The sequence below is a fragment of the Bos grunniens genome, chromosome 10 (assembly GCF_055505025.1).
Source record: "Bos grunniens cultivar Pamir isolate PY7600 chromosome 10, Bosgru_T2T1.0, whole genome shotgun sequence".
NCBI lineage: Eukaryota > Metazoa > Chordata > Mammalia > Artiodactyla > Bovidae > Bos > Bos grunniens.
The window spans coordinates 68,095,104-68,121,056 of record NC_141174.1 but is presented as its reverse complement, the minus strand read 5'-3'; the positions used below and the strand labels follow the sequence as shown (position 1 = coordinate 68,121,056).

Sequence of the window (25,953 nt, the reverse complement as noted above, 5' to 3'; positions counted from 1 at the left end):
GGGAGAGGGAAAAACAGACACTTAAAAGCAGCAGAGTCAGCTCAGAAAGGAGGAGATAATAAAAATCAAAGAAGAAATAAATAGGGGCAAAAAATTAGAAAAGATCAATGAAACCAAGAGCTGTTTTTTTATAAAGATAACAAAAGGGAAGGGAAGAAGTAAAAGTCATATTTGTAGATGACATGATACTTTATATAGAAAACTCTAAATTCTCTACCTAAAACCCATTAGAACTAATAAATAGATTCAACAAGAGAACAGGATATAAGGTTAATACACAGAAGTCTATTGTTTTTCCATATACCAATAATACTATCAGAAAAAGAAAATTTTCCCTTTTAAAACCAATCTCTTTTAAAATCACATCAAAAAGAATAAAATATGTAGGAATTAACTTAACCAAGGAGGTAGAAGACCTATACTCTGAAAACCATAAAACATTTATATAAGAAATTGAAGAAGATACACAGAAATGGAAAATTATCCTGTGCTCTTGGATTGGAAGAATTAATATTGTTAAAATGGCCATACTACCCTATGCAATCTACAGATTTAATGCAATACTTATCAAAATGCTGCTGCTGCTGCTGTTGCTGCTGCTAAGTCGCTTCAGTCGTGTCCGAGTCTGTGTGACCCCATAGACCGCAGCCCACCAGGCTCCCCCGTCCCTGGGATTCTCCAGGCAAGAACACTGGAGTGGGTTGCCATTGCCTTCTCCAATGCATGAAAGTGAAAAGTGAAAGTGAAGTCGCTCAGTCGTGTCTGACTCCTAGCGACCCCATGGACTGCAGCCTACCAGGCTCCTCCATCCATGGGATTTTCCAGGCAAGAGTACTGGAGTGGGGTGCCATTGCCTTCTCTGACTTATCAAAATACCCATGACATTTTCCATTTTCCACAGAACTAGAACAAATAATCCTAAAATTTATATGGAACCACAAAAGACCCCAAATTGCCAAAGCAATCTTGAGAAAAAATAAGAACAAAGCTGGATGTATAACCCTTTTAGACTTTAAACTATACCACAGAGCTACAGAAATCAAAACAGCATGGTACTGGCAGAAAAACAGGCATGTAGATCAGTGGAATGAACAGAGAGCCCAGAAATAAACCAATGCACCTATGGTCGATTCATCTATGACAAAGAAGGCAAGAATATGCAATGGAGAGAAAAATCTCTCTTTAATAAGTGGTGCTGGGAAAACTGGGCAACTACATGTAAAAGAATGAGGTTACAACATTTCCTCACAACATATACAAAAATAAACTCAAAACAGATTAAAGGCATAAATGCAACAACTGAAACCATAAAACTCTTAGAAGACAAAATAGGCATAACATTTTTTGACATAAGTTGTAGTAACTTTTTTTAGTCTGTAGCCTAAGGCAAAAGAAATAAAAGCAAAAATAAACAAACAGAATCTAACTTAACTCCAAAGCTTTTGTGCAACAATAGAAGCCATCAGTGAAACAAAAAAACAACCTGCAGAATAGGAGAAAATATTTGCAAATGATATGACTAACAAGGGTTTAATATCTAAAATATATAAACAGTTAATATAACTCAATATCAAAAAAACAACCCAATCAAAAAATGAACAGAAGATCTTGATAGACATTTTTCCAAAGAGGACATGCAGATGACTAACAGGCACATAAAAAAGATATTCAACACTGTAATTGTCAGAGAAATGCAAATCAAAACAAAATGTGATATCACCTCACAACTGTCAGAATGGCTATCATCCAAAAGTCTACAAATAACACATGTTAGAGAGGATGTGGAATAAAGGGGCCCTTGTACACTGTCTGTGGGAATGTAAATTGGTACATTTACTGTGGAAAACCATATGTAGTTTCCTCAAAAAACTAAAAAGAGAACTACCATATGATCCAGGAATTCCACTCCTGGTTCTATACTCAGGAAAAAAAAAAAAATATGAAAAGACTAATTCAAAAAAACACATGGATCCCAAAGTTCTTAACAGTACTATTTACAATAGTCAAAATATGGATGCAATCCAAGTGACCATCAACAGAAAAATGCATAAAAAGTGACACATCTATCTACCTACCTACCTACAATGGAATATTGCTGCTGCTGCTGCTGCTGCTAAGTTACTTCAATTGTGTCCAACCTTGTGCGACCCCATAGATGGCAGCCCACCAGGCTCCCCCGTCCCTGGGATTCTCAAGGCAAGAACACTGGAGTGGGGTGTCAGTTCCTTCTCCAATGCATGAAAGTGAAAGTGAAGTTGCTCAGTCGTGTCCAACTCTTCGCGAGCCCGTGGACTGCAGCCCACCAGGCTCCTCCATCCATGGGATTTTCCAGGCAAGAGGACTGGAGTGGGGTGCCATCGCCTTCTCCAATGATGGAATATTATTCAGCCATAAAAAGAATGAAATTCTACCACTTACAGCAATACAAATGAACTTGGAGTATATTATACTTAAGTCAGAGAAAGAAAGACAAATACTGTATAATATCAATTCCATGTGGAATCTAAAAGATAATACAAATCAATGTATACAGCAAAACAGAAACTGACTCACACACGGAGAAAACAAATTAATGGTTCCCAGAGGGGAGAGGGAAGGGGAAGGGGTAAGTTAGTGATATGTGATGAAGAGATACAAACTACTACATGTAAAATAGATAAGCAACAAAAATATATTATATAGCACAGGGAATTCTAGACATTATCTTGTAATAACCACTAATAGAGTATAATATGCAAAAATATTGACTCACCATGCTACACACCTGAAACCAATATTGTAAATCAACCACACTTCCCCCAAAATGAGGTACTTCACACTGGAAACCTCTAATACATCTGTGAAGCAAATCCTTATCTTCAATACCACAACTGAAATCGGTCCTCAGTGTCACTAGATGTGGACCCCAATGCATTCGAACTGTGGTGTTGGAGAAGACTCTTGAGAGTCCCTTGGACTGCAAGGAGATCCAACCAGTCCATCCTAAAGGAGATCAGTCCTGGGTGTTCACTGGAAGGACTGACGCTGAAGCTGAAACTCCAGTACTTTGGCCACCTGATGCAAAGAGCTGACTCATTTAAAAAGACCATGATGCTGGGAAAGATTGAGGGCAGGAGAAGAAGGGGACAACAGAGGATGAGATGGTTGGATGGCATCACCAACTCAATGGACATGGGTTTGGGTAAACTCCAGGAGTTGGTGATAGACAGGGAGGCCTGGCATGCTGCAGGTCATGGGGTCACAAAGAGTCAGACATGACTGAGTACTGAACTGAAGTTTTATCTGACTCTATCTTTTAGAAGCAGAATTTTAAAATTCATAACAGACCTCAGTTCATGTAGGAAAATAAAACAATATATTTGCTACTTAAAGAGAAAATGATGAATGATTCTTCTTATTTTCTTCCTGTCTGCTTACAGAAATCTCATCTGAATCATGTATTCACACATATCTATTTCCTGAGAAAGAGAGGGAATATAACATAACAGCTGAATACACTGTAATTTCTCATTATAATTACATCTTTAAAAAACTTTTTCCCAGGAAAACTGGTTTAGCATTTACTTTTGGGGTTCACTTTTGCATAAATCACATAATGTCCAATTTGGTATTTTAGAATAAATTGATTAGCAAGTTATTTTAATAATTGTAAATATTGAGGTCAGTAAAAGAAAAATTCCCAGGTTCAGATAGGCTGACAAGCATCCAAAATAATAATGTAGGATTTATTCCTTAAAGTTTATCATGTAATAAACAGAAAGTAAAATATGGTTCATATATTCACATCTATTCTATCTTAAACCTCCATAATCACAAGGTTGTTTTAGTAAAATACTAGGAATATCTAGAGCCATCAGAGGCATGTTTTCAGAAGTTAAAGGTAAATCACCATAACTTCTTTCCATTATGTCACATTAAATTCTGCTGCTGCTGCTGCTAAGTCACTTCAGTCGTGTCCGACTCTGTGCGACCCCATAGACGGCAGCCCATCAGGCTCCACCGTCCCTCGGATTCTCCAGGCAAGAACACTGGAGTGGGTTGCCAGTTCCTTCTCCAATGCATGAAAGTGAAAAGGGAAAGTGAAGTCGCTCAGTCGTGTCCGACTCTTAGCGACCCCATGGAATGCAGCCTACCAGGCTCTTAAATTCTAGTTCATTCCATATTTTCATGCTCCACTTGGCGACAGATGTACATCAGTGTGACTGACATTCACATGGAAGTAGTGTCATATCCCAGTAAAATACTCTTCTCAACCCCCACATACTGATTCCATGAGAATGAGACCCCATACACAATAAATCATCATACCCACCTGAATAAGTTTTGATTACAGTTGACAAAAAAGAAATCCCAATACTTTCTTCCTAATAAAACCTTTTTGTCCAAAGAGAAAAATACACTGCAATTTTAGAGTAGAACAAAGTTTTTACAGTCTATTTGTTAAGTGAAGAAGGTTAGTGGGAGAAGACAGCCCACACTCATTTAACTGAATTATCTGTTGTAAGTAAACTCTGTTGCTAGGTAAAAAGAGTATAGTTTGTGGAATTTCACTAAAAAAAGAAAAAAGAAAAAAGTTCCAAATCTTTATATAGAATATCAGGCTTGCATAATTCTTAAGCAATACCACGTGCTTTCATTCATAATGCAAAGAATAAATTTGAACTGCATTTTCAGTGTATTATACTAAAACTAGGGATTCCCAGATGGTGCTAATGGTAAAGAACCTGCCTGTCAACGCAGGAGATGTAAGAGAGGTGAGTTTGATCCCTGGGTTGGGAAGATCACCTGGAGGAGGATACAGCAACCTACTCCAGTATTCTTGCCTGGAGAATTCCTGGAGCCAGATGGGCTACAGTCCACAGTGTCTCAAAGAGTCGGACATGACTGAAGCAACCTAGCACGCACTCACACGTCTAAACCTGGATAATTTAAATTCCTTTATTTATTAAACAGGCACTTGATTTAGACTCTTGAGAGTCCCTTGGACTGTAAGGAGATCCAACCAGTCCATTCTGAAGGAGATCAGCCTTGGGATTTCTTTGGAAGGAATGATGCTAAAGCTGAAACTCCAGGACTTTGGCCACCTCATTCGAAGAGTTGACTCATTGGAAAAGACTCTGATGCTGGGAGGGATTGGGGGCAGGAGGAGAAGGGGATGACAGAGGATGAGATGGCTGGATGGCATCACTGACTCCATGGACGTGAGTCTGAGTGAACTCTGGGAGTTGGTGATGGACAGGGAGGCCTGGCGTGCTGCGATTCATGGGGTCGCAAACAGTCAGATACGACTGAGCAACTCAACTGAACTGAACTGATGTAAGGCAGCACGTTGGACATCAGAGAAGATTTAACAATGAATCAGAAGATAGGACCTCTGTCCTCAAAAAGGTTACATAGTTCTAAGGAAGAGTATATGGGTGTGTGTGCCTAACAATGTGAGACTGTGTATAAAATGATGTGATAGGGGACTGATACCCTTGGACATTCAGAAGAGAAGTAAAACTTTTAAAAGAGAGGAGCAGGGAAGGTTACATTGACAGGCTGGGGTTAGAATTCAACTACCATTGAAGGTACACCTGCACATTCCTGAGAAGAAATAGACTTGAGCAACATAGAGAGCACTGTACCTCCTGAGCCCAAATTAGCTATATAACCTGAATAACATTTAAGGCACTACATAGAGACTGGTTATGAAGACAACTTCAGGTCAGATTCTGAAGGCCTTGAACAGCAAGTAAAGGAATGCAAATTTCATTAACAGACAGAGGAGAGCCATGGAAGCTTTTTGAGCTGGAGAGTATGTTCATCAAAGTTGTACTTTGGGGGAATAAGTTTAGGTGGCTGACAATGGCAGGAGAAGAGACAGCAGAGCAGGCATACCTGATCAGGTTCCTGCACTGATCCAGCTGAGAGGGCAGGAACAGCAAGGGAGTGATGGACATGGGAGACAGTGCAGAAGCAGAACAAACAAGATTTGAAGACTGGAAGTGGGAAGCGAGGCAAAGGGAAGAATCAATGATGACTCACATTTTAAGCCTGGGTGATTGAGGAAATGGAAGTCAAGAGGAAAATCTGAGTTGAGAGGGAAGGATGAGGAAATTAGTTTGAGTTCATATCCAGATGGCAGTTAGAAATACAGGGCTAAGGAGTTAGTTCAGAATTAATAGATTATAGATTTAATAGGTAATAGGAAATATATTTTAACCTACATGAGAGCAAAAGTTGAAGCTATTTAACTTCAAAGTTTGAGTTTATAAACTCAACAAATATAACACAGACCATGTTAGACCTGTAACATAAGTAATTGAATATTTGTTTATATCCAAAAAACTGCCCGTAGTATTGGTATTTTGTACCATTGGTAAGATGCAACACTCGATCAAAAAAAAAAAAAAAAAAACCCTGACAATATACAAGTAGCTGGGAGGGGAAGTTTGTATACCAAAACTAACAAAACCACAATGATACACAGCATTCCACGAATTCATTCCTTGGAACAAATATTCACCACTGATATCTGGAAGCTAAAATACTAAGCAAATCTACTCAAATTATTTGTAGCCATTCAAACTAATTTCTCTTTTCTTCTGAAATCAACACTGCTTTCTGGATAACCATAACTACCATAACTAATAATGGCATTAGTTATTAAAAATAACGTATTTTGTAAAAGTACTAATCCCAACAATGATCTGATAGAAACATTAAAAAATATGTTCTTATGTTAGCATGCTCTTAATTGACCCATCTGTGACATTCAAGGATACCTCCTTATCCTACTATATTTTGAACTGTATTACCTTTATATTGAGGTTTTAGTAAAGATTATTTTCAGCGTATTCTCCAAGCCTCACCTGGTTTGAGTTTCTCTGGAGGGCTGAGTTTCACATGTTGGTCTTCAGATGAAAGGCTCACACTGATGCCATACAGCGGATCGTCCAAGAAAGAGGGCCTTTTCAGTCTCCCGATGCCCAGAGTCTTAGACATAAAGTAGTCTTCTGCATCACTAATAACCTTGTCCTCAGAAAACTGAAGGCATTTCACATTCTCTGCTTCAAGGAGAAGAGCTGGTGACATGTGATGCCCAGTCAAGGCTTTGGTGAGAAAGTAGCCTCTGGATGTTGCACATTCTACATTCCTGGGCACATTTATGTCCTCCACTTCAGTGCTTCTAACCTTTGTTTTTGACCTGTTTAATGACTCAGAGAGACTAGATCCAGAAAGTTGGGGGAACTCAGGTATCACATCCTCAATGTCTTTCTCTTCTTGTTCTGGAGACAGTCTAACTGTGGATTTTTGTTTGAACGAGCATTCATCCAGAAGACACCTTAACTGTTCCTCAGAGAGAAGTGATGTTGAATCTAACTGATAAGACAAACCAAAAGTTTTCAGTTAGTTGAATGAGTAAACACATTTATCTTTGGTAAGCTTTCAGTAATACAATATAAATGCAAGTAACAGAAAATCCTTTACACAAAACACCCAAATAGTACAATCATTCATTTTAAGCCATTCAAAATTGCAGGGGAAATGTACAACACACTTAGAGAAGAAGCTTAGAATCAATCACACATACCAAAATCCAGGAAAAGTCCCATGACACTGATGGAAACAAATTACTGCACCAAACTAACCACTAACACTTCACATATAGTAATAACCTTGGGCTGAAATGAAGATATTAGAAAAACCCTTCAATTTTTTAAGTCTTGGGGCATCAAGCAGGGTTAGTAAGTAACCACTTCTTTGATAGAAAGCAAGAAATTCTGCCACAATATCTAGTTGGTGTTTCTCTGTTTCCTCCATTTCTGGGTATGAACCCTATCACCACCCAATTCCTTAACTCAGGCAAACAGGGTGGATTAACCTGCCCCTGGGGATTCACCACTCCTATGTCTGTCTACAGCTTTCAGTGGACAATACTACGGAAGACAGAGAAGGAAGGGAGAGGGGGTGATGCATCCTGAGATGTGCAGTGGCTTCAGTGCTACAGGTCTAGACAGAGGCCAGGGGCATCCCAACAGCAGTGCACTCTGGGAGGAGGATTTGATCATTTATCTCTGTTTGTAAACATTATCAGGATTGATTGTTTCAAACAAGATAGTAAAGATTTCAAAACATTTTTTTTCTCTTCCAGTAATGTTCTCAGGAAACAAAATTAATCAAACAAAATTATAGAGCTATGTGTTCTACAAGAATTCAACTGAACAGCATGCCACCTGAATTGCAACAATGATTGGAAAGGAACATGATTGAAATATACTGAAAGACACTGAAAAAAATTCTCCTTCTTTAAAGAATTAGCACTGTACCTGATTTACATAGTAGATTATCTATGATAACATTAATCCTCCTTTACAGGGGAGTGAATTATCTGACAACAAGAAGTCCCCACAAGAAAACCTAATCATGACTTGTAACGACTTTAACTTTTACTTCAATAAAGTAAAACAATGTTATTGGTCTAATCTGTAGTACACAGTAAGAATTAACCGAATATTCTGCATTTACAAAGTATTGGTGGGGAGCTATCATGGAACTAGTATAGTTAATTCCCCATAACTGTGTAATGCCTCTAATGTAGCTAACAAAAAGTAGCATGTAAAAAGAACTTCATATCGTGCTTTTAAAATATATCATGTTTTAAAATTATATTTAACTTCCATATATTAAAAACCAAGTTTCATACTGGCAAGTACCATTAAGAGTTTAAAAGTAACAAGAAATTATCTGGGAATATATTCTTAATAATCATCTGGGATTCAAAATTCAGGTATTTCACCTTAAGGCTAATGTGCATGACAAAAAAAAATAGGAGTTGTAGCTTTTCTAAAGAAAAAAAAGAGTTGTATCATGTATTAGCAAATCCTACTTTTAATCACTAGACATTTCAGGTATCCAGATGTAGTACTTTATCCATTACTAGCAGCATTTCCTTCACCCAACTATGTGAAGCTAGACAGCTAGAAAATGAAAGCAGTCCTTATATGATACCAGATAACTAAAATACACCTTCAAAAACTGCTTATATAAAATTCCTTGCAATGCATAAACAATTCGCTAGGATTTAGAAATGGTCCACTGATTGTTATCCTCAGCAAACATCAAACCAAAGGCTTAACATATGAAATTTCCAGACCTTAGAATAAAATCAGTCCATCCTGGAGCAAGAGGGTGAAGGAATATGGAAGGAGGTCTCTGGGAGGAAATAAAAAAGGGGGCGGTGGAAAATTCGTAGATTATCTGATATGTTTGACCACGTCCCAAAATAATATTGATAGGATAAATGCTTAGAAGTTCCAAAGATTTATTTAGCTAGATACACAGAAAATTAAGTCAAAGGAAAAATAATTGTGAACTCTGAAAAAACAAGAAGCTATATGAAAAGAAAGGAAAGGTAGTTTTTCAGAGAGATTACAGAAAAATAAGCAAAAGAAAATAATATATTTATTAACTCTATGACAAACAAAAAAAGTTGTACAAGAAAGGATACTATACAATACTACTTACAAGCACTGAAATTGGAGCTGTGATCAAAAATCTCCCAAAAAACAAAAGCCTAGGACTAGATGGCTTCACAGGATAATTCTATCAAACATTTAGAGAACAGCTAATGCCTCTCCTTCTAAAGCTGTTTCAAAAAACTGCAGAAGAAAGGAACACTTCCAAACTTATTCTATGAGGCCACCATTACCCTGATACCAAAACCAGACAAAGACAACACAAAAAAAGAAAACTACAGCCCAATATCACTGATGAACATAGATGCAAAAACCCTCAACAAAATTTTAGCAAACAAAATTCAGCAACACATCAAAAAGCTCATACACCATGATCAAATTGGGTTTATTCCAGGAATGCAAGGTTTCTTCAATCTACACAAATCAATCAATGTGATATACTACCTTAACAAATCAAAAGGTTAGAAACCATACCATAATCTCAACAGATGCAGAAAAAGCCTTTGACAAAATTCAGCACCCATTTATGATTAAAACTCTTCAAAAAATGGGCATAGAAGGAACCTACCTCACCATAGTAAAGGCCATATATGATAAGGCTACAGCAAACATTATTCTCAATTATGACATACTGAAAGCATTCCCCCTAAGATCAGGAACAAGACAAGGGTGTCCACTTTCACCACTATTATTCAACATAGTTCTGGAAGTCCTAGCTACAGCATTCAGAGAAGAAAAAGAAATAAAAGGAATCCAGATCAGAAAAGAAGAAGTAAAGCTCTCACTGTTTGCAGATGACATGATACTGTACATAGAAAAGCCTAAAGAAAGTATCAGAAAATTACTAGAGCTAATCAGTGAATTTAGCAAAGTTGCAGGATACAAAGTCAACAGACAGAAATCACTTGCATTTCTATATAGTAACAATGAAAAATCAGAAAGAGACATTAAAGAATCAATCCCATTCAACAAAAAGAATTAAATATCTAGGAATAAATTTACCTAAGGAGACAAAAGAACTGTACACAGAAAATTATAAGATACTGTTGGAAGAAATCAAAGATGACATAAACGGAGAGATATTCCAAGTTCCTGGGTAGGAGAATCAATATTGTGAAAATGACTATACTACCAAATGTAATCTACAGATTCAATGAGATAGATCCCTATCCAATTACCAATGACATTTTTCACAGAACTAGAACAAAAAATTTCACAATTCATATGGAAACACAAAAGACCCCATATAGCCAAAGCAGTCTTGAGAATAAAGAATGGAGCTGGAGGAATCAACATTCCTGACTTCAGATTATACTACAAAGCTACAGTCCTCAAGACACTATGGTATTGGCACAAAAACAGAAATATAGACCAATGGAATGAGATAGAAAGCCCAGAAATAAACCCATGCACCTATGGGTAGCTTATATTTGACAAAGGAGGCAAGAATACACAATGGGGCAAACACAGCCTCGTCAATAAATGGTGCTGGAAAAACTGGACAACTACATGTAAAAGAATGAAATTAGAACACTTCCTAACACCATACACAAAGATAAACTCAAAATGGATTAAAGACCTAAATACAAGACCAGAAACTATAAAACTCTTAGAGGAAACACAGGCAGAACACTCAATGACATAAATCAAAGCAAGATCCTCTATGACCCACCTCCTAGAGTAAAGGAAATAAAAACAGAAGTAAACAAGTGGAACCTGATTAATGTAAAAGCTTTTGCACAGCAAAGAAAACTATAAGCAAGGTTAAAAGACAACCCTCAGAATGGGAGAAAATAATAGCAAATGAAACATCTGACAAAGGATTAATTTCCAAAATATACAAGCAGCTCATGCAACTCAATGCCAGAAAAACAAACAACCCAATCAAAAAGTGGGAAAAAGACCTAAACAGACATTTCTGCAAAGAAGACATACAGATGGCTAACACATGAAATGATGCTCAACATCGCTCATTATTCAGTTCAGTTCAGTTCAGACACTCAGTCGTGTTTGACTCTTTGTGACCCCATGAATCGCAGCACGCCAGGCCTCCCTGTCCATCACCAACTCCTGGAGTTCACTCAGACTCATGCCCCTCGAGTCAGTGATGCCATCCAGCCATCTCATCCTCTTTCATCCCCTTCTCCTCCTGCCCCCAATCCCTTATGCAAATCAAAACCACAATGAGATATCACCTCACACCAGTCAGAATGGCCATTATCAAAAAGTCTACAAACAATAAATGCTGGAGAGGGTGTGGAGAAAAAGGAATGCTCTTGCACTGTTGGTGGGAATGTAAATTAATAGAGAGAGCCCTTATGGAAGATGGTATGGAGATTCCTTAAAAAACTAGGAATAAAACCACCATATGACCCAGCAATCCCACTCATAGGCATATACCCTGAGGAAACCAAAATTGAAAAAGACACATGTATCCCATTGTTCACTGCAGCACTTTTTACAATAGCTAGAACATGGAAGCAACCTAGATGTCCATTGACAGATGAATGGATAAAGAAATTGTGGTACATATACACAATGGAATATAACTCAACCATAAAAAGGAATGCATTTGAGTCAGTTCTAACGGGGTGGATGAACCTAGAACCTATTATACAGAGTGAAGTGAGTCAGAAAGACAAATATCATATTCTAACGCACATATATGGAATCTAGAAAAATAGTACTGAAGAATTTATTTACAGGGCAGCAGTGGAGAAACAGACATAGAGAATATGGACATGAAGAGAGGGGAGGAGAGGGTGAGATGTATGGAAAGAGTAACATGGAAACTTACATTATCATATGTAAAATAGATAGCCAACGGGAATTTGCTGTATGGCTCAGGAAACTCAAACAGGGGCTCTGTATCAACAGAGAGGGGTGGGATGGGGAGGGAGATGGGAGGGCATTTCAAAACATAGGGAATATATGTATACCTGTGGCTGATTCATGTTGAGGTCTGACAGAAAACAGCAAAATTCTGTAAAGCAATTATCCTTTAATAAAATATTTAAAATAAAATTAAAAATATTATACAAGGAAAAAAAGAGCTGGTTGGAATTTCATTTTAATATTTCAAATTATTATTTTTAATTTTATTTAAAATTTTGAATAGCACTTTTATTTTTATGTTTTAAGTTACTTTAAATTTTCTCAAAGTAATAAAATGCTAAAGAAATAACTGTTTAAATGTTTAAGCAAATATGGTAGCTCCTTGTCCCCTGTGTCCCCACTCTTTAGTTTTGTTTTTCAGAGTCAACCCCTTTTAATTCCTTAGAAGTTTTCTCCTGCCATTGACTTCATACTGTTTCTTAATAGTTTTCTTTCCTAATTGATCAGTTTTGTGTCAATACCTCACATTTCATATCAATCATACAATGCTACTGTATTATTACAGTAGCATCGTATTATTACATCAATTATAATTGTAATAATTGTAATAATTATTACATCAATTATATGCTGACTTATTTTAACAGTAGCCAAAGATTGAACTTTGTTACTTCAAATATCCCTTCTCTTTCCTACCATTTTACCAAAACAGTCAAATCACAATTTTTGGTTACCCTGGTCATCACTATTTATATTAAGACTTGTGTTTCCTATTAATTTTCTGTTTTGATGATCTGTCTCTTGGTGCGAGTGGGGTGTGAAAGTCTCCTACTATTATTGTGTTACTGTCAATTTCTCATTTTATGTCTGTTGGTGTTTGTCTTATGTCAACCAGCTATATCTTTGGGTATCAGAAGCCTATCCAGATTTCAAGGAGCCTGAAATTTATATAATCTTGTAGCAGGGGAAAGGTACTTCTTTAAGAAAAACAATACAAAAATACAAATAGAAAATAGGTACAAGAGTGAGTTTCTTTTTCTTTAGAATGTGAAAAGATCACAGCAACTTAATGGAGGCTTGGAAAATCAAGTTCATCTCTTATGTTATCTCTTTAGATCATTTACCAAAAATGCTCATATAGAAATGTTTCCTGATTACAATCTAGCTTCCTCTCCCCACTCAAGGTTCATACAAGAAAGGGGCTCTGGAGCTTAAGCCTCACTGGGTCCATAGTACATTTACTCCTGAGTGCTCCAAGATAAAGCACAGAAATGTGGAGGAGGGCATGGCTATCCACTCCAGTATTCTTGCCTGGAGAATCCCATGGACAGAGAAGCTTGACAGGCTACAGTCAACAGGGTTGCAAAGAGTTGGACATGACTGAAGTAACTAAGCACGTGCATATACAAATACACACACACACACACACACACACACAAATACACACACACACACAAATACACACAGATAAATAAGCTCAACTACAATCACCCTGATCCTCTGGGAGAAGCAGTTTGATGGGAAAGAAAACCTAGAAGACTAGAACTTGGGCTTTAGTCAAAGCTTTCCCACCTTGTTCATGTCACTTAAGGACCCATTTCATGCAGCTATGAAATAGGGAACTGAAGAACTCTGCATTAACTTTCAGCTACAAAAGTGCTTTCTGTGAATAACTACTCCAAAATTAAAAACAAATATGAGATGTTCAATTGTACCTCAGAATATGACCTGGATAGAATTTATGAAGACAAAATATCACAAAAAGAGAACTTGTATTTCTTGAATTTCTTCACAATACCAATCTTGAACTCAAAAAATAATGAAAAATCCTCTAGTCTCAAAACATTATAAGTAAAAGTGAACCAAGTATATTAAGCCTGCAGATTAAATTAAATTCATCACAGTGTTTCGTAGTGGTAATTATATCAGACACAACACAAGCCATCACAAGCCATCTTTCTCATCTTTTGATTCTCTGCAGAACCTTGCCCACGATCTAAGCTCAGTAAATCAGTACTGTGGGAATCAAATGAATTAAGGCTGCTGAGTTTTTGAAATGGCTAAGTACTACATTAATATAAGTTATTTACAAATGCTGAATGGGACTAAACTGGGTCTTATAACAAATATCCCTGATGACCCTTGATAGTGCAGGGGCCATAATCCATATCCTTCATCCAGTTTGCTTTGAAACTCTGACCTAATGAGCTCCATTAGCTGAATGACTCACTGTGCAAGCACAGTCAAGTAACCATCTGTTCAAGTCCTCACCTCAAAGTATTCATCTTTCATGCCAGCTCTAATTTTCCAGTATTTCATAAACAAGTTATTTATTCATGCTATTCCTGTCCTTTATGAAATTCACCATAGAGCATTTCAGTCTTCATTTTTCCAGACCAGAGCCCAATCTATTTTCTCTCCTTCTATGAAAGCCCCTCTTTTCCCATCCTCATTTTAGTAACCTTTTTATGGATCTTCTTTCTTGTTTTAGTCAAAACAGACACACTCCAGAGTCAATGAGTAAATGTATTCGATTTTCTCCTTAGAAAAAAAATACTACAGACCACTTGTGGTCTTAGTTCTCACGCATCTTGCTGGTCTTGTTGGCACCCCAGGTGATGTCTTACAGAATAATAACCAGCATTCACTAAGCACCTACTTTGGGCCAATACTGCCCTATGCACCTTACATGTATCAATTCCTTAAATCTTCATAACAAATCTATGTAGATACTATTGCTATTCCCATTTTATAGATGAAGAACTAAAGCAATAAGAAATTAAGAAAACTGTCCTTGGGCATACAACTAGTAAGTAGTGGAACTTGAATCCAAGTAGTTTGGGTCCGCCTACATATTCAACTACCAGGCTACACAGCCTCTCACTATAAATGAGTTCTCCCTCTACCATTCTCTACATGTCCTTTTCCAAACTGAGCTTCATTCTTCAGTCCATTCCCTCAGATATTAAAAACTCTTCCTGTAGATTATTTCACTTAACTTTGGACTTTATTACCCACACTAGCTTAGTATCTTTCCCAGATTTATACAGTGTCCTCTCCTTCAGTTCATTTCAGGGAGGAAAAAAAAAAGACAACCTCAGCTCCATTCCCAGGGTGCCCACTGTTTACACTTCTCCACCCATACAAACACCAGTTTGATGTAGGAGCTCAATCTGATGGGGAGTGCAACTTGTAATTGCTGGAGAGGGATCACAGACTGTGGATTACCTCACCCTCATCCCTGCCTCCCATACTATGCTCTGTAACTGGATTTCCCCAGCCATAAAAATCTCTACTCATTTCACACTGGATTTATTGACAAGGCAATCAAGATTACATCTCTGGTGCAGATAACCAGAAAGTCAAGCATTATAAACTAGCAAAGGCAATTTTGTCCTTTGATGTAAGCTTATGTCTGATGTGCATTTTCCCGCCCACAATGTTAAGTTCCTGAAGACACACCCTATAAAGCCAATACAATGATCACAAATGAGAAAAGGGTGGAAAACTGGAACATCCTAAATGATTAACAGCAAGAGTATGGATGTAAACAGCTTTAAATGACATCAAGTTCTACTTTAAAAGAAGCAACTAGAAAACATTCCACCTTTTGCTTAATTACCAATATATAAGTTTACAACTCTTTGTTGCAGCCATTGCTGGCAACACCTAAGTAGTGGTGTAATCAAAGGTTTTTAGCCACAAGGAACAGAAATCCTTATCTCAAAAAAACAAGGTAGGGAATGATGAACTAATCCTTTAGCTTTTGCTTGCCTGGAAAACTCTTTATTCAGGCAGTAGAGGTGAGTATTGATGAAAGATCTAAGAAGTCATCTCATGGATGGTTTGCTGAAGTCATCAACAAGCAGGAAATGAACTATCAACAGGCCTCTTGGGGTCTGGAGCTGAGAAGCCCCCAGGAACCAAAGTCATCTTCTTCATCTTGTTCTCTTACTAAGTCCCTGTGGTCTCAACTGCTTGTTCGATCCAACCTCCTCTCTCCAAATGAGCTTTCTCTGTTTATTAATGGTTTCTGCTCTCTCACAACCTCAGTTTGACCAGGTAGCATGAATTAACTCTTGCCTGCACTCGACATGATGTTGAGTCTAACACCCACCAATGACTGACCATGGTCTTTATGTCCATTAGCTCAAATTTTTAAGCAAGATAACTGAGTTGGTCATTGACCAGGTGACAGACTGACCCATGTCAGTTTCAAGTGTTCAACCACTCGTCCAATCACCTGTGGTGAGGGTCACATGGTATGAACTTGGCCATTCAAGTCCATGTTTTGGGGTAAGGGGTATTTCCCAAAGAAGAAGGCATGAGCAGAGAGGGATCTATTGATCATTGTGCAACTTTTGAAATTGCTATTAAGTAAATAAACAATAGAAGGGACCTGACATTTAATAAAGTATAAAGGATTAAGAATCAAGGTGTTGCTGAACTTCACCAATCTCATTCAGTCTGAGCATTCATTGAATAGCTCACTGAGATATAAAAGCAGAATTACTTGTCAGAAAATAATCACTTGGGATAGAATAGTAAGACTTATAGTTGGACTACAGAACAGCATTTGCAAGTTGACATACCACCAATCTGCTCACATAGGCTCAATAGAGTTATATCACTAGTTGAGGCTCTTAAGAGTAAAGTCTAAAAAAATGGTGAGGGTAAGTGATTAGTATTCTGTTTAATGTCTGCATCAACCAGGATGCAGTGCCAAGGAATTCACAGAAGGAATGAACTTATTCATCACCCCATTCCAGTACTCTTGCCTGGAAAATCCCATGGACGGAGGAGCCTGGTAGGCTGCAGTCCACGGGGTCGCAGAGTCACACATGACTGAGCGACTTCCCTTTCCCTTTCCCCTTAGCTCCTTTCCTCTTTCTCCTATTCCTCCCTCTTTCTCTCTTACACTGAGACTGCCCCAACTGCATAGAGGCAAGTCTGGCAGGTACAACACTCTTCAGGAGGTCACAAAGGTCCTGGGGACCAAGCAAGATCTGGCATATTTTCACCCAGAATACTCAGAAGTAGTCCGGCCAGAGGAGAATCTGAACTCTAGTTAAAAGAAAAGCAAAGGTCATTGCCAGAGAAACTATGTAAAACATTAGGAATGAGGGCTGAGGCAAGGTTGTAAACAGGAAAATGAGTCAGCCCTCAGGTCAGAAGCCGGAGAATCTGTGGACAGAATAACACAGAGAGTGAAACAGGTCAAGACAAGTGGTTCCGAAGTGAGTTCATGAATGTTGCAGTGGTGTTGGAAGCCTGATTTGACGCAAGGCCTGCATGTCAAAGGAACTATGTAGCACAGGACACTGCCCTTGCCCAGGCCACCTATCTTCCCCAAATGGCTGGGCGAGGCAGGGCCTGAGAGGGTTTGCCTGATGTGTTTGCTCGATGAAAGGCTGCTGTGCCCCTGAGCGCTCAGTGATGGTTTTTTCCCAGCCTTGGTACCAGAGCTGCTCTCCATGAAATCAGGCTTTCTGTTTCTAAGAGGATGAGAAGGGTGGGATGCCAGCAGAATCCCAGTGTATAAAGGAAGGGTGGGCATGGATGGGAGGAGCTAGAACCAAGGTATGGGATTCTCCATTCCTCCAATTTGAAAAGGGGCCAGGAACTGAGCTTTAGTTGGGGACATAGTCAGAAGGGTGCAGATGGAGAGCTAGATCGACTTCACAACTTTGGTTCATAAAACAATGATGGGGAAAGGGAGCTCTCATCTTTCCATTCTGGGGGAAAACTATCATTTTAGGATTGTCAGCAGTTGCTATTTTCTAGGATAGAAACAGTAGATCCACGTCAATCAGATTCCCTTTGCACTGAGCAAGACATTGGAATGGCCCCTCTTTAACACATCTGTCACTTTCTTTGCAGAAACAAGGCTTGGGATACAACTCCACAGCTGGAAAGAGCCTGGCACTCCTGCCCTACATTTTCCCAGCAAAACAAAGCTTAACCAGGACGTTGTTGGCAATGAGGTGGACAAGCCTGCACACAACGCATTTTTTTCTGGTCATAGGGGGCTGGACCACCCACCCACTCCCCACTCCCTGGAGAAATAAATCCTGCATGTCACTTTTAAAACAACCATGTCTCACTGCTAGGCAAGATTGCTGATTTATTGCACAGTAACAGTTGTGAAAATCATTTGCATGGTTTTCTCTACTCTCAGTTTGAAGTTTATCTTTACTATGTAGAGATAAGTTGGGTCAGAGGAGGTCATGATGGGGTCAGAAGTCAAGACGGCCACTACCTACTTAAACGCTTAAATGTGGGCCAGAGTCCAGATCAAGCCTCACCCTTTTGTCAGAGGTCAGCTGGGACTTGAGTCAAGTTAGAGAAATTTGGTATCATCAAAATAGATAACCAATAAGGACCTACTATATAGCACAGGGAACTCTGCTCAATACTCTGTAATAACCTAAATGGAAAAAGAATAGATGCATGCATAACTGAATTACTTTGATGAAACCTGTACATGTGAAACTAACATTGTTAATCAACTCTGCTGCTGCTAAGTCGCTTCAGTCGTGTCCGACTCTGTGCGACCCCATAGACGGCAGCCCACCAGGCTCCCCCGTCCCTGGGATTCTCCAGGCAAGAACACTGGAGTGCGTTGCCATTTCCTTCTCCAATGCATGAAAGTGAAAAGTGAAAGTGAAGTTGCTCAGTCGTGTCTGACTCTTAGCGACCCCATGGACTGCAGCCTACCAGGCTCCTCCGTCCATGGATTTTCCAGGCAAGAGTACTGGAGTGGGGTGCCATAACTCCAATGAAAAAAAAAAAAGCCCAAAAAACAAGAACCTAAAGAACCTCTGTATGCCCACAGGGCTGCCTCCCTAAAACTTTAAATACTTCTCTTGACATCATCTAAACTTCCCATTAAGGAGAAGGTGATCTTAGAACCCTGTCTCTGGGATCTTCAACATGCGCTCTCTAGGCTAGCCTGCAGGCAGAAATGCTGCAGTCAGTACAGGACCATCCCAAACAAGCACTCCTATAAGGTCAGGGGGGTATATCCAACAGGTGTTGAGGAGGATAACTGACCACCACTCACGCCCAGCCTACAAGACCACAAAGGAGGCTATCTCTAGGGGTGCTGAAACAAGTGGAGATACAGCATGGCCCTAAACGTAGCACCTGGCCGCCTCACACGGCCTGTCAATGGGTTGAACAAAGCCTACAGGCTCTGACCAAGAGGACTTTTGCTTTCCAGAGAGAGCGGCCATCAGTGCCACATTCATCAGCTGCTCCGAGAACAGCTCTTCTGCCTTTTGCTGTGAAGGATTTCATTATGGCAGTATTATCTAGAAAGCCCCAAGCAAAGAGAACACTCAGTTGGACCCCACCGGTCACCAAGCAGGACCCTTTGCAGCCTTCCCAGACAGCCTTCCCTCCCCCATGTCCTCTGCAGGTCTTCTGTCTGTAGAAAAACTTTAGTCAAAGTTTAAGTTTAATCAGATAAGTGGGAAAAAAAATGCAAAGGCAAAAGAAAACAGTCAAACAGGACCAAACAGTAATAGTTTAGCCATTAAACAAAGTCAATATAATATTCTGAGCCACGTCCTTAGAGCGGTTTTGCAGGTGCCGATGCCCCCACCAGGTAGAAGACGTGAACTGTACTTTGACACAAGCAAAGATCTCAGACTGACTGTAATCAGAAGATTGATGATGGTGACTTCCTATTACCTCCCCTCCAACCAGTCAGAAGAAGGTCCACGAGCGGATCACATACCCCACAAACCCCCTCCCTCACTCTGCCTTTAAAAAATCTTTCCCTGAATGTCTGTGGGGAGTTCAGGTCTTCTAAGCACAAGTTGCCCCAGACTGTTTGCTTGATGCCGTATAGTGAACACTTCACTTTCCTTTATCACAACCTGCTGTCAATCAGTTGGCTTTACTGTGCCCCAGAGAGCAGACTCGAGTTTGGTTCCATAACACAACCCACACATGTGACATCCCTCAGAGAGATGCCCCAACCCTGGGAACTGGAAAGGAAAACTATTTCCTTGAATATACAAGAAGTTTCCTAGCAGCACGGACAAGCCCAGGAACCAAGTTGCACTGGCATTAAAATGCTCCAGTATGACTGTATTCAGTTTATCCATCATTGGGAGCTGTGCACCTGCCTGAAGCGGGGCGGAGCGGATCTAACAAGGCTTGTGTGCCCCCACAGCTACAGATTCAGGCATGCTATTGATGCCACTGCCACACCCCTCCTGTCACCCTCAGGCACACCGCGCCCCTCTAGCCACTCATCCAAGGCTGTCCTCCTGAGGCTGAGTTGTGACTTGCTAATAAGGCAGGAGATGCTCAGCTGGCCACTTCCACACTTGTGCAAATTAGTTGGCCCTTAGAGTAGATTTTGACCAAGAGTGGAGAACCAGTGAATAAAATCCTTTCCCTTCCTTCCTCTGGGAGGACTGCCCTAATATGTAGCCCCCATATGGATCCCCTCTGAAGACATCCCTCAAGATGAAACAATCAACTAACTATACGTGCTGTGGCCAGCTTTATTGCCCCCACCCACTTCCGCTTTTCTGGTGCTACTATAGTCAATTAAGTGACAGCTTGTAAATTTCAGGCTCTGCTTCTCCAGACTGAGACAGTCACAATAAGCCACAGCTTCCAAGTCTGGGCAGGGCTCTGGAAGTGGCAGCTTGAGCTGCGCAGGATCAGCCTGGGAGCAGTGGGGCAGCAGCTCCGCCCCAATCTCTACAAACTGGTCAGAGGCTTGCAAGGCAGAGCTGGCTGGGCACAGACATTGCCGAACTATGGCCAGCACTGTCAAGGTCACAGGAGGCAAAGTAATGCTTTGGGATCCTTGGGGTTTATGGCTTAAAGCTGGTTCCTACTGCCACAGTACAGCACTGCCTGAGGGATCAGCTCAAAGGAGGACATTTGCCCGGGGCAGTCAGAGATAGCGAAGCTGGAGGGAGAATATGAACTGGAGCCAAGGCGAGACAGCTGAGGTTTGAGTGTCAAGATAAACAGAAAATGACCAACACAAGCTGTAAAAGTGGCCATGGAATGGTGTTCCGTACAAAGTCACATTCACTGCCAAGACAAGGGAGATCTGCCTTCATTCTGGGTGGGCAGAGTTCAAGACCAGGCTCGAAAGAGAGTTAAGCAGAAGCAAACCCTTTCTTGTCAGCAGTTACTAATGGATCAACACAAAGTGCTGGGCAAGTTGTGCAAATACGTGGCATTTGTCCTCTTCTTAAATGCATCTCCAGCATCCTTTCTCCGTGTTGTTTTCCCACAGCTGTTGACATTCCATTTGGTAAAGTGCCCCCAAGTGAAGTGTTCTTAGGCTGCATGCTATCTTTCTGCTGGGGGGGATGGGGATGGGGGGAAGCAACAGAAATCCCCAGGAGGAGAAAAAACACCTTTAACAGCAAGAGTAGGAGCCTGAGGCTGCTGTTTCTGAGTTTAAACCCCAGATCTCTCATTCCCAGTTGTTCCATTTCATATTGGGCAGAGTACTCGATTTCTCAAAGCCTCACACGTCTAAACTGTAAAAGTGAAACACTATCAACTCACTGACTCCGAACATCTGGTTGTGAGGAGTACTAACAACCAATAATAGGCAATGAGAAGGAGATACAGGTGTGAGGCTGCTGGCATTGTGCCTGACGCAAAGTAGGATGGATTTCAATCAATGTCGAAACACCGGGAGAAACACTAAACTTGACTTGAAAAGCAGGGGCTAGATGACCCACTTATGAAGTTGCCTACTGAAATCTGCACATCCCAACTTCCAGTGGCCCCTACCCACTGATAGTCTGTCTGGAGTACCAGGAGTAGAGCTTTTCAGATTGTGTCACGGTAGTTTGCAAAGAGTGAACTGTCCTCTAATGTCTTCATATGGGGCTACGGCAACCATCAGATGTCAGGAGAGGATACACGCGAGCAAGAGGTTGAAAGTGAATCTCCATCACCCCTGCCAAAGCTGACACTTCAAGAAGATGCTCTAAAGTCCTCAGTACCAGAAAGCACCGCAGTAACCAAAAAGGACCAGAGAGGGGATGGTTTCATGACACTTATATCAGTACTCAAAATAATCAATGACTCAAGATGACTTTTGTGAAGTATAGGAATGTAGGTGAAATAGGCTTTTTCCTGCAGAGGACATGTTTCCCTCTCACCAATGTCCCCTCCTTGCTCTGCTCCCTGCCCTAAGACATCTAGAAACCCTATGGCTATCTCCTCAGCCCTCTCCCCTGAGCACATGCTTCTCAAAAAGTACATCAATTCCAAACCTTTTTAAATGTCTCACCGCCCTCCCATCAAAACTTACCTGTGCTGAGATGTTTCCTCATTACTCCCCCTCAGACAAAGCAATCTAGGTCTATGGATAATCTTCGCAAGGAGCAAGCTCTTCAAATAGAATGACTTAGTCTGAAGGGGCAATTTTAGGAATGGGAATCCAGGCCCCACAACTGCACAGTAGCAGATATTTGGGAGATCCCAGTTTTAGCAGCCTCAAAGAAGTCACACAGTGAGGCCTAGTCTAGCTATGAAGTGGTCAGTCCTGTCTAATCTCATCAGATCTGATTTTCCTCTTATGTGTTAAGTCTAGGGCCAGAGAGTTAACTCCATGTTTAACTTGATAATCAAGGAGAGTTTTTTTCTGGTCACAAATGGGTGGCCTGTAGCTTTTCCCAGGGTTTCAACAGTGCTCCTCAAGCTTTACCCTGTCTAGACATGTATCTGAAACATCTAATTACCCCATACATTCTGCATGGCACACAAAGCCCGACATCATTACATAAACATGAAGCTCCCTATTAATATTGCTGCTCAGTGAACTGTCCTTTTACATTTGCCAATCTGAAAGTGAAGTCATGCTACCACTGAGACTTAGGATAATGTGCTGGGAACAATAACTGCTAAGTTTTGCTATGACCCAAATTGTGGGAGCTAAATTCTCCAGAAAGTAAACAAAAAAATCCATGTAGTAAACTGGATCCAAATTCATAAGAATCTAAACTGTTTGATGCATATTCTCTCTTAAATGATGAATTTAATTGTCCCTTCTACACAGAGCAAGAAGCCATATTAAAGGGATAACTCTTTCCACCTCTCTGGCCATTGAGTCCTACGTTAGGCAGGTAACCGTTCCAGCTCTGGTCATTAGTTAGTTGCACTAGGGTTGGGGTGTGGAGTTGGGGTGTGGATAGATTTTATATGAAGTCAAATACTACTGTTGGTATGTACCAAGAATGCTGACATAATTATCCCATTCCATTCTCCCAAATACCCAATGAGGGAACTGGGAAATCATTCTTCACATTGAACAGATAAGGAAATTAAGGCTCAGAGAAATTAAGTATCTTGGTCCAAGGTCCAGATGTAATAAAAAATGAAGTCAGAATATAAACCCAGAAATTTTCATAATCTTACTGGGCTTCCCTTGTGGCTCAGCTGGTAAAGAATCTGCCTGCCATGCAGGAGACCTGGGTTCGATCCCTGGGTTGGGAAGATCCCCTGGAGAAGGGAAAGGCTACCCACTCCAGTATTCTGGCCTGGAGAATTCCATGGACTGTATAGTCCATGGGGTCGCAAAGAGTCTGACATAACTGAGTGACTTTCACTTTCACTGTCTTCACACAGATGCTCAGAAGAGTTGGTGAAGCTCCATTTTCCAGGGGAAGCACTCTGGCGGTAGTATGGTGCCATGACATGTCCCCTCCACACTCTGCATCTGAAAACATTATACAACAAAAGAGCCTAGTAGAGCCCCTTCCGCTTCACAAACCTGAAACACAAGTATGATCAAGAACCTCCTTCCAGTGTCTGGCAGTTGCTCCCTTCTTCCCCCAAACCTGCAGTGCCAGGTTATATCAGCACAGCACCCCCTTCATCTGCCCTTCCTGATAGATGTTAAGTTTCTCAAGACTGGGACTAGATTCTTCCCATCTCTGTGTTCCCACGTCTGTGGCACAAAACATACACATGGCAAAGTTTTATAGGTTACCTGAGACCTTCTCTGGGTGCTCCTTCACCTTCCACAGTAGCACTCACTCTAAACTCAACTCAGTGGCTTAGCCTGTCCCCCAGGCCTTTCTCACCCCTATGTCCCGCTCCCTCTGGACCCTGCTCACTCCACTTGACTTTGGAAGGTAAGGTTTTAATGGATTAATGAAACTTCACTTAACTATTTGAGAAGACCAGATAACAAAGCTTTAACTCCTAAAGAATCCCCAACATTTCAGATGTCGCCAACAGCAGACAGGCAGACAAGTTGGCTGAAGGGAGAAGATACTTCTGGTATTCTCTATATCACCCATCACAGGCAATGACTCCCCCCATCTATGGATGCCCCCTCATCCCCACCATCTCCATACCCACTGACCAAGAAAAAATGTTTCAGATTCACAAAAATTTTCAAGTGCAATAAAAAGCCTATATTCCAGGCCTATCTCTGTGATATTCACTACATGTTTGACATAGAGGTTTAATTTGGTCTGCCATGAAAATAGAACTGAATAATAATCACAGTCTTTGTGGTTAGGTTTAATTATGGAAATCTGCTCATGTATTTATATAGAAAGCCTCACACGCACAGCAGAAAACCATTTCTTTTCATAAGTATTTATAGGAAAAGAGCCTTCTAAAAAGGTTGTTTATTAGGAAGTAAATACTTTAAATAAACAAGGCAAAATAGAGTCCCCACTTTTCACAGGATATATTTTCTAATCATGTCATGTTAACATTCTCTCTTTTGATTTCCAGGGGTGAGCAAGGATTAGCTACAGCCCCAGCTCCAGGTGGGGGTGCTGAGTCACTTATTTAGAATGAAATATGCAAGGTATCAAGACAAATAAGTACAATCCATGTTCAACATGGTGGTGTTGGAAACATCATCTAATTGAATGTGTTAAAATTATCTTCCTGAAAAAAATAGGGAAAAAAAGAATAAAAGCTTTAAATCTTTGTATTTTCTGATTTTATGATACAGAAAATACTGTCAAATCAGACAAAATAATGAACAGCCTTTATCTCCTTTTAATAAAATTTCAAATTAATGTTTTAACTTCAAGTATGTGTGGTAAAAACACAAGTTCCCCTAAAGCAGCTAATAATAATTAATTTTAGGGTGACAGGCTAAATACAAAATGCATTTGGAAAAAAATGGAAATAAAGGGAAGTTTCACTAGAAAAATGGTCCTGAAGAATTTACTTACCGGGTAGCAATGGAGAAACAGACATAGAGAATAGACTTATAGACATGGGGAGAGGGGAGGAGAGAGTGAAATGTATGAAAAGAGTAACATGGAAACTTACATTACCATATGTAAAACAGATAGCCAATGGGAATTTGCTGTATGGCTCAGGAAACTCAAACAGGGACTCTGTATCAACCTAGAGGGGTGGGATGGGGAGGGAGATGGGAGGGAGGTTCAAAAGGGAGGAGATATATGTATACCTGTGGCTGATTCATTTTGAGGTTTGACAGAAAACAACAAAATTCTGTAAAGCAATTATCCTTCAATTAAAAAAAAAAAAAAATTTTAAGTAAATTTTTTTTTAAAAAGGGAAGTATATTCAAATAAGCACTTCCGTTTGTTGGGTGTAAATTCTCTTACTATAATTATCATTTTTTAATGTCCAAAATTTTTCCCACATAGACCATCCTTATAAAATG

General features: G+C 40.0%; 1 protein-coding gene across 9 annotated transcripts in view; it reads right to left on the bottom strand.

Annotated features, from left to right (window-relative positions):
- FSIP1 (fibrous sheath interacting protein 1) overlaps positions 1-25,953 on the bottom strand; it is a 210,666-nt gene that overhangs the window by 14,456 nt on the left and 170,257 nt on the right. For all 9 annotated transcript variants that reach the window (XM_086321953.1, XM_086321952.1, XM_086321965.1 and 6 more), the window contains one exon: positions 6,855-7,365. In XM_086321953.1, coding sequence (XP_086178079.1) covers positions 6,855-7,365 — 511 coding nt within the window. The remainder of the gene's footprint in view (positions 1-6,854; positions 7,366-25,953) is intronic.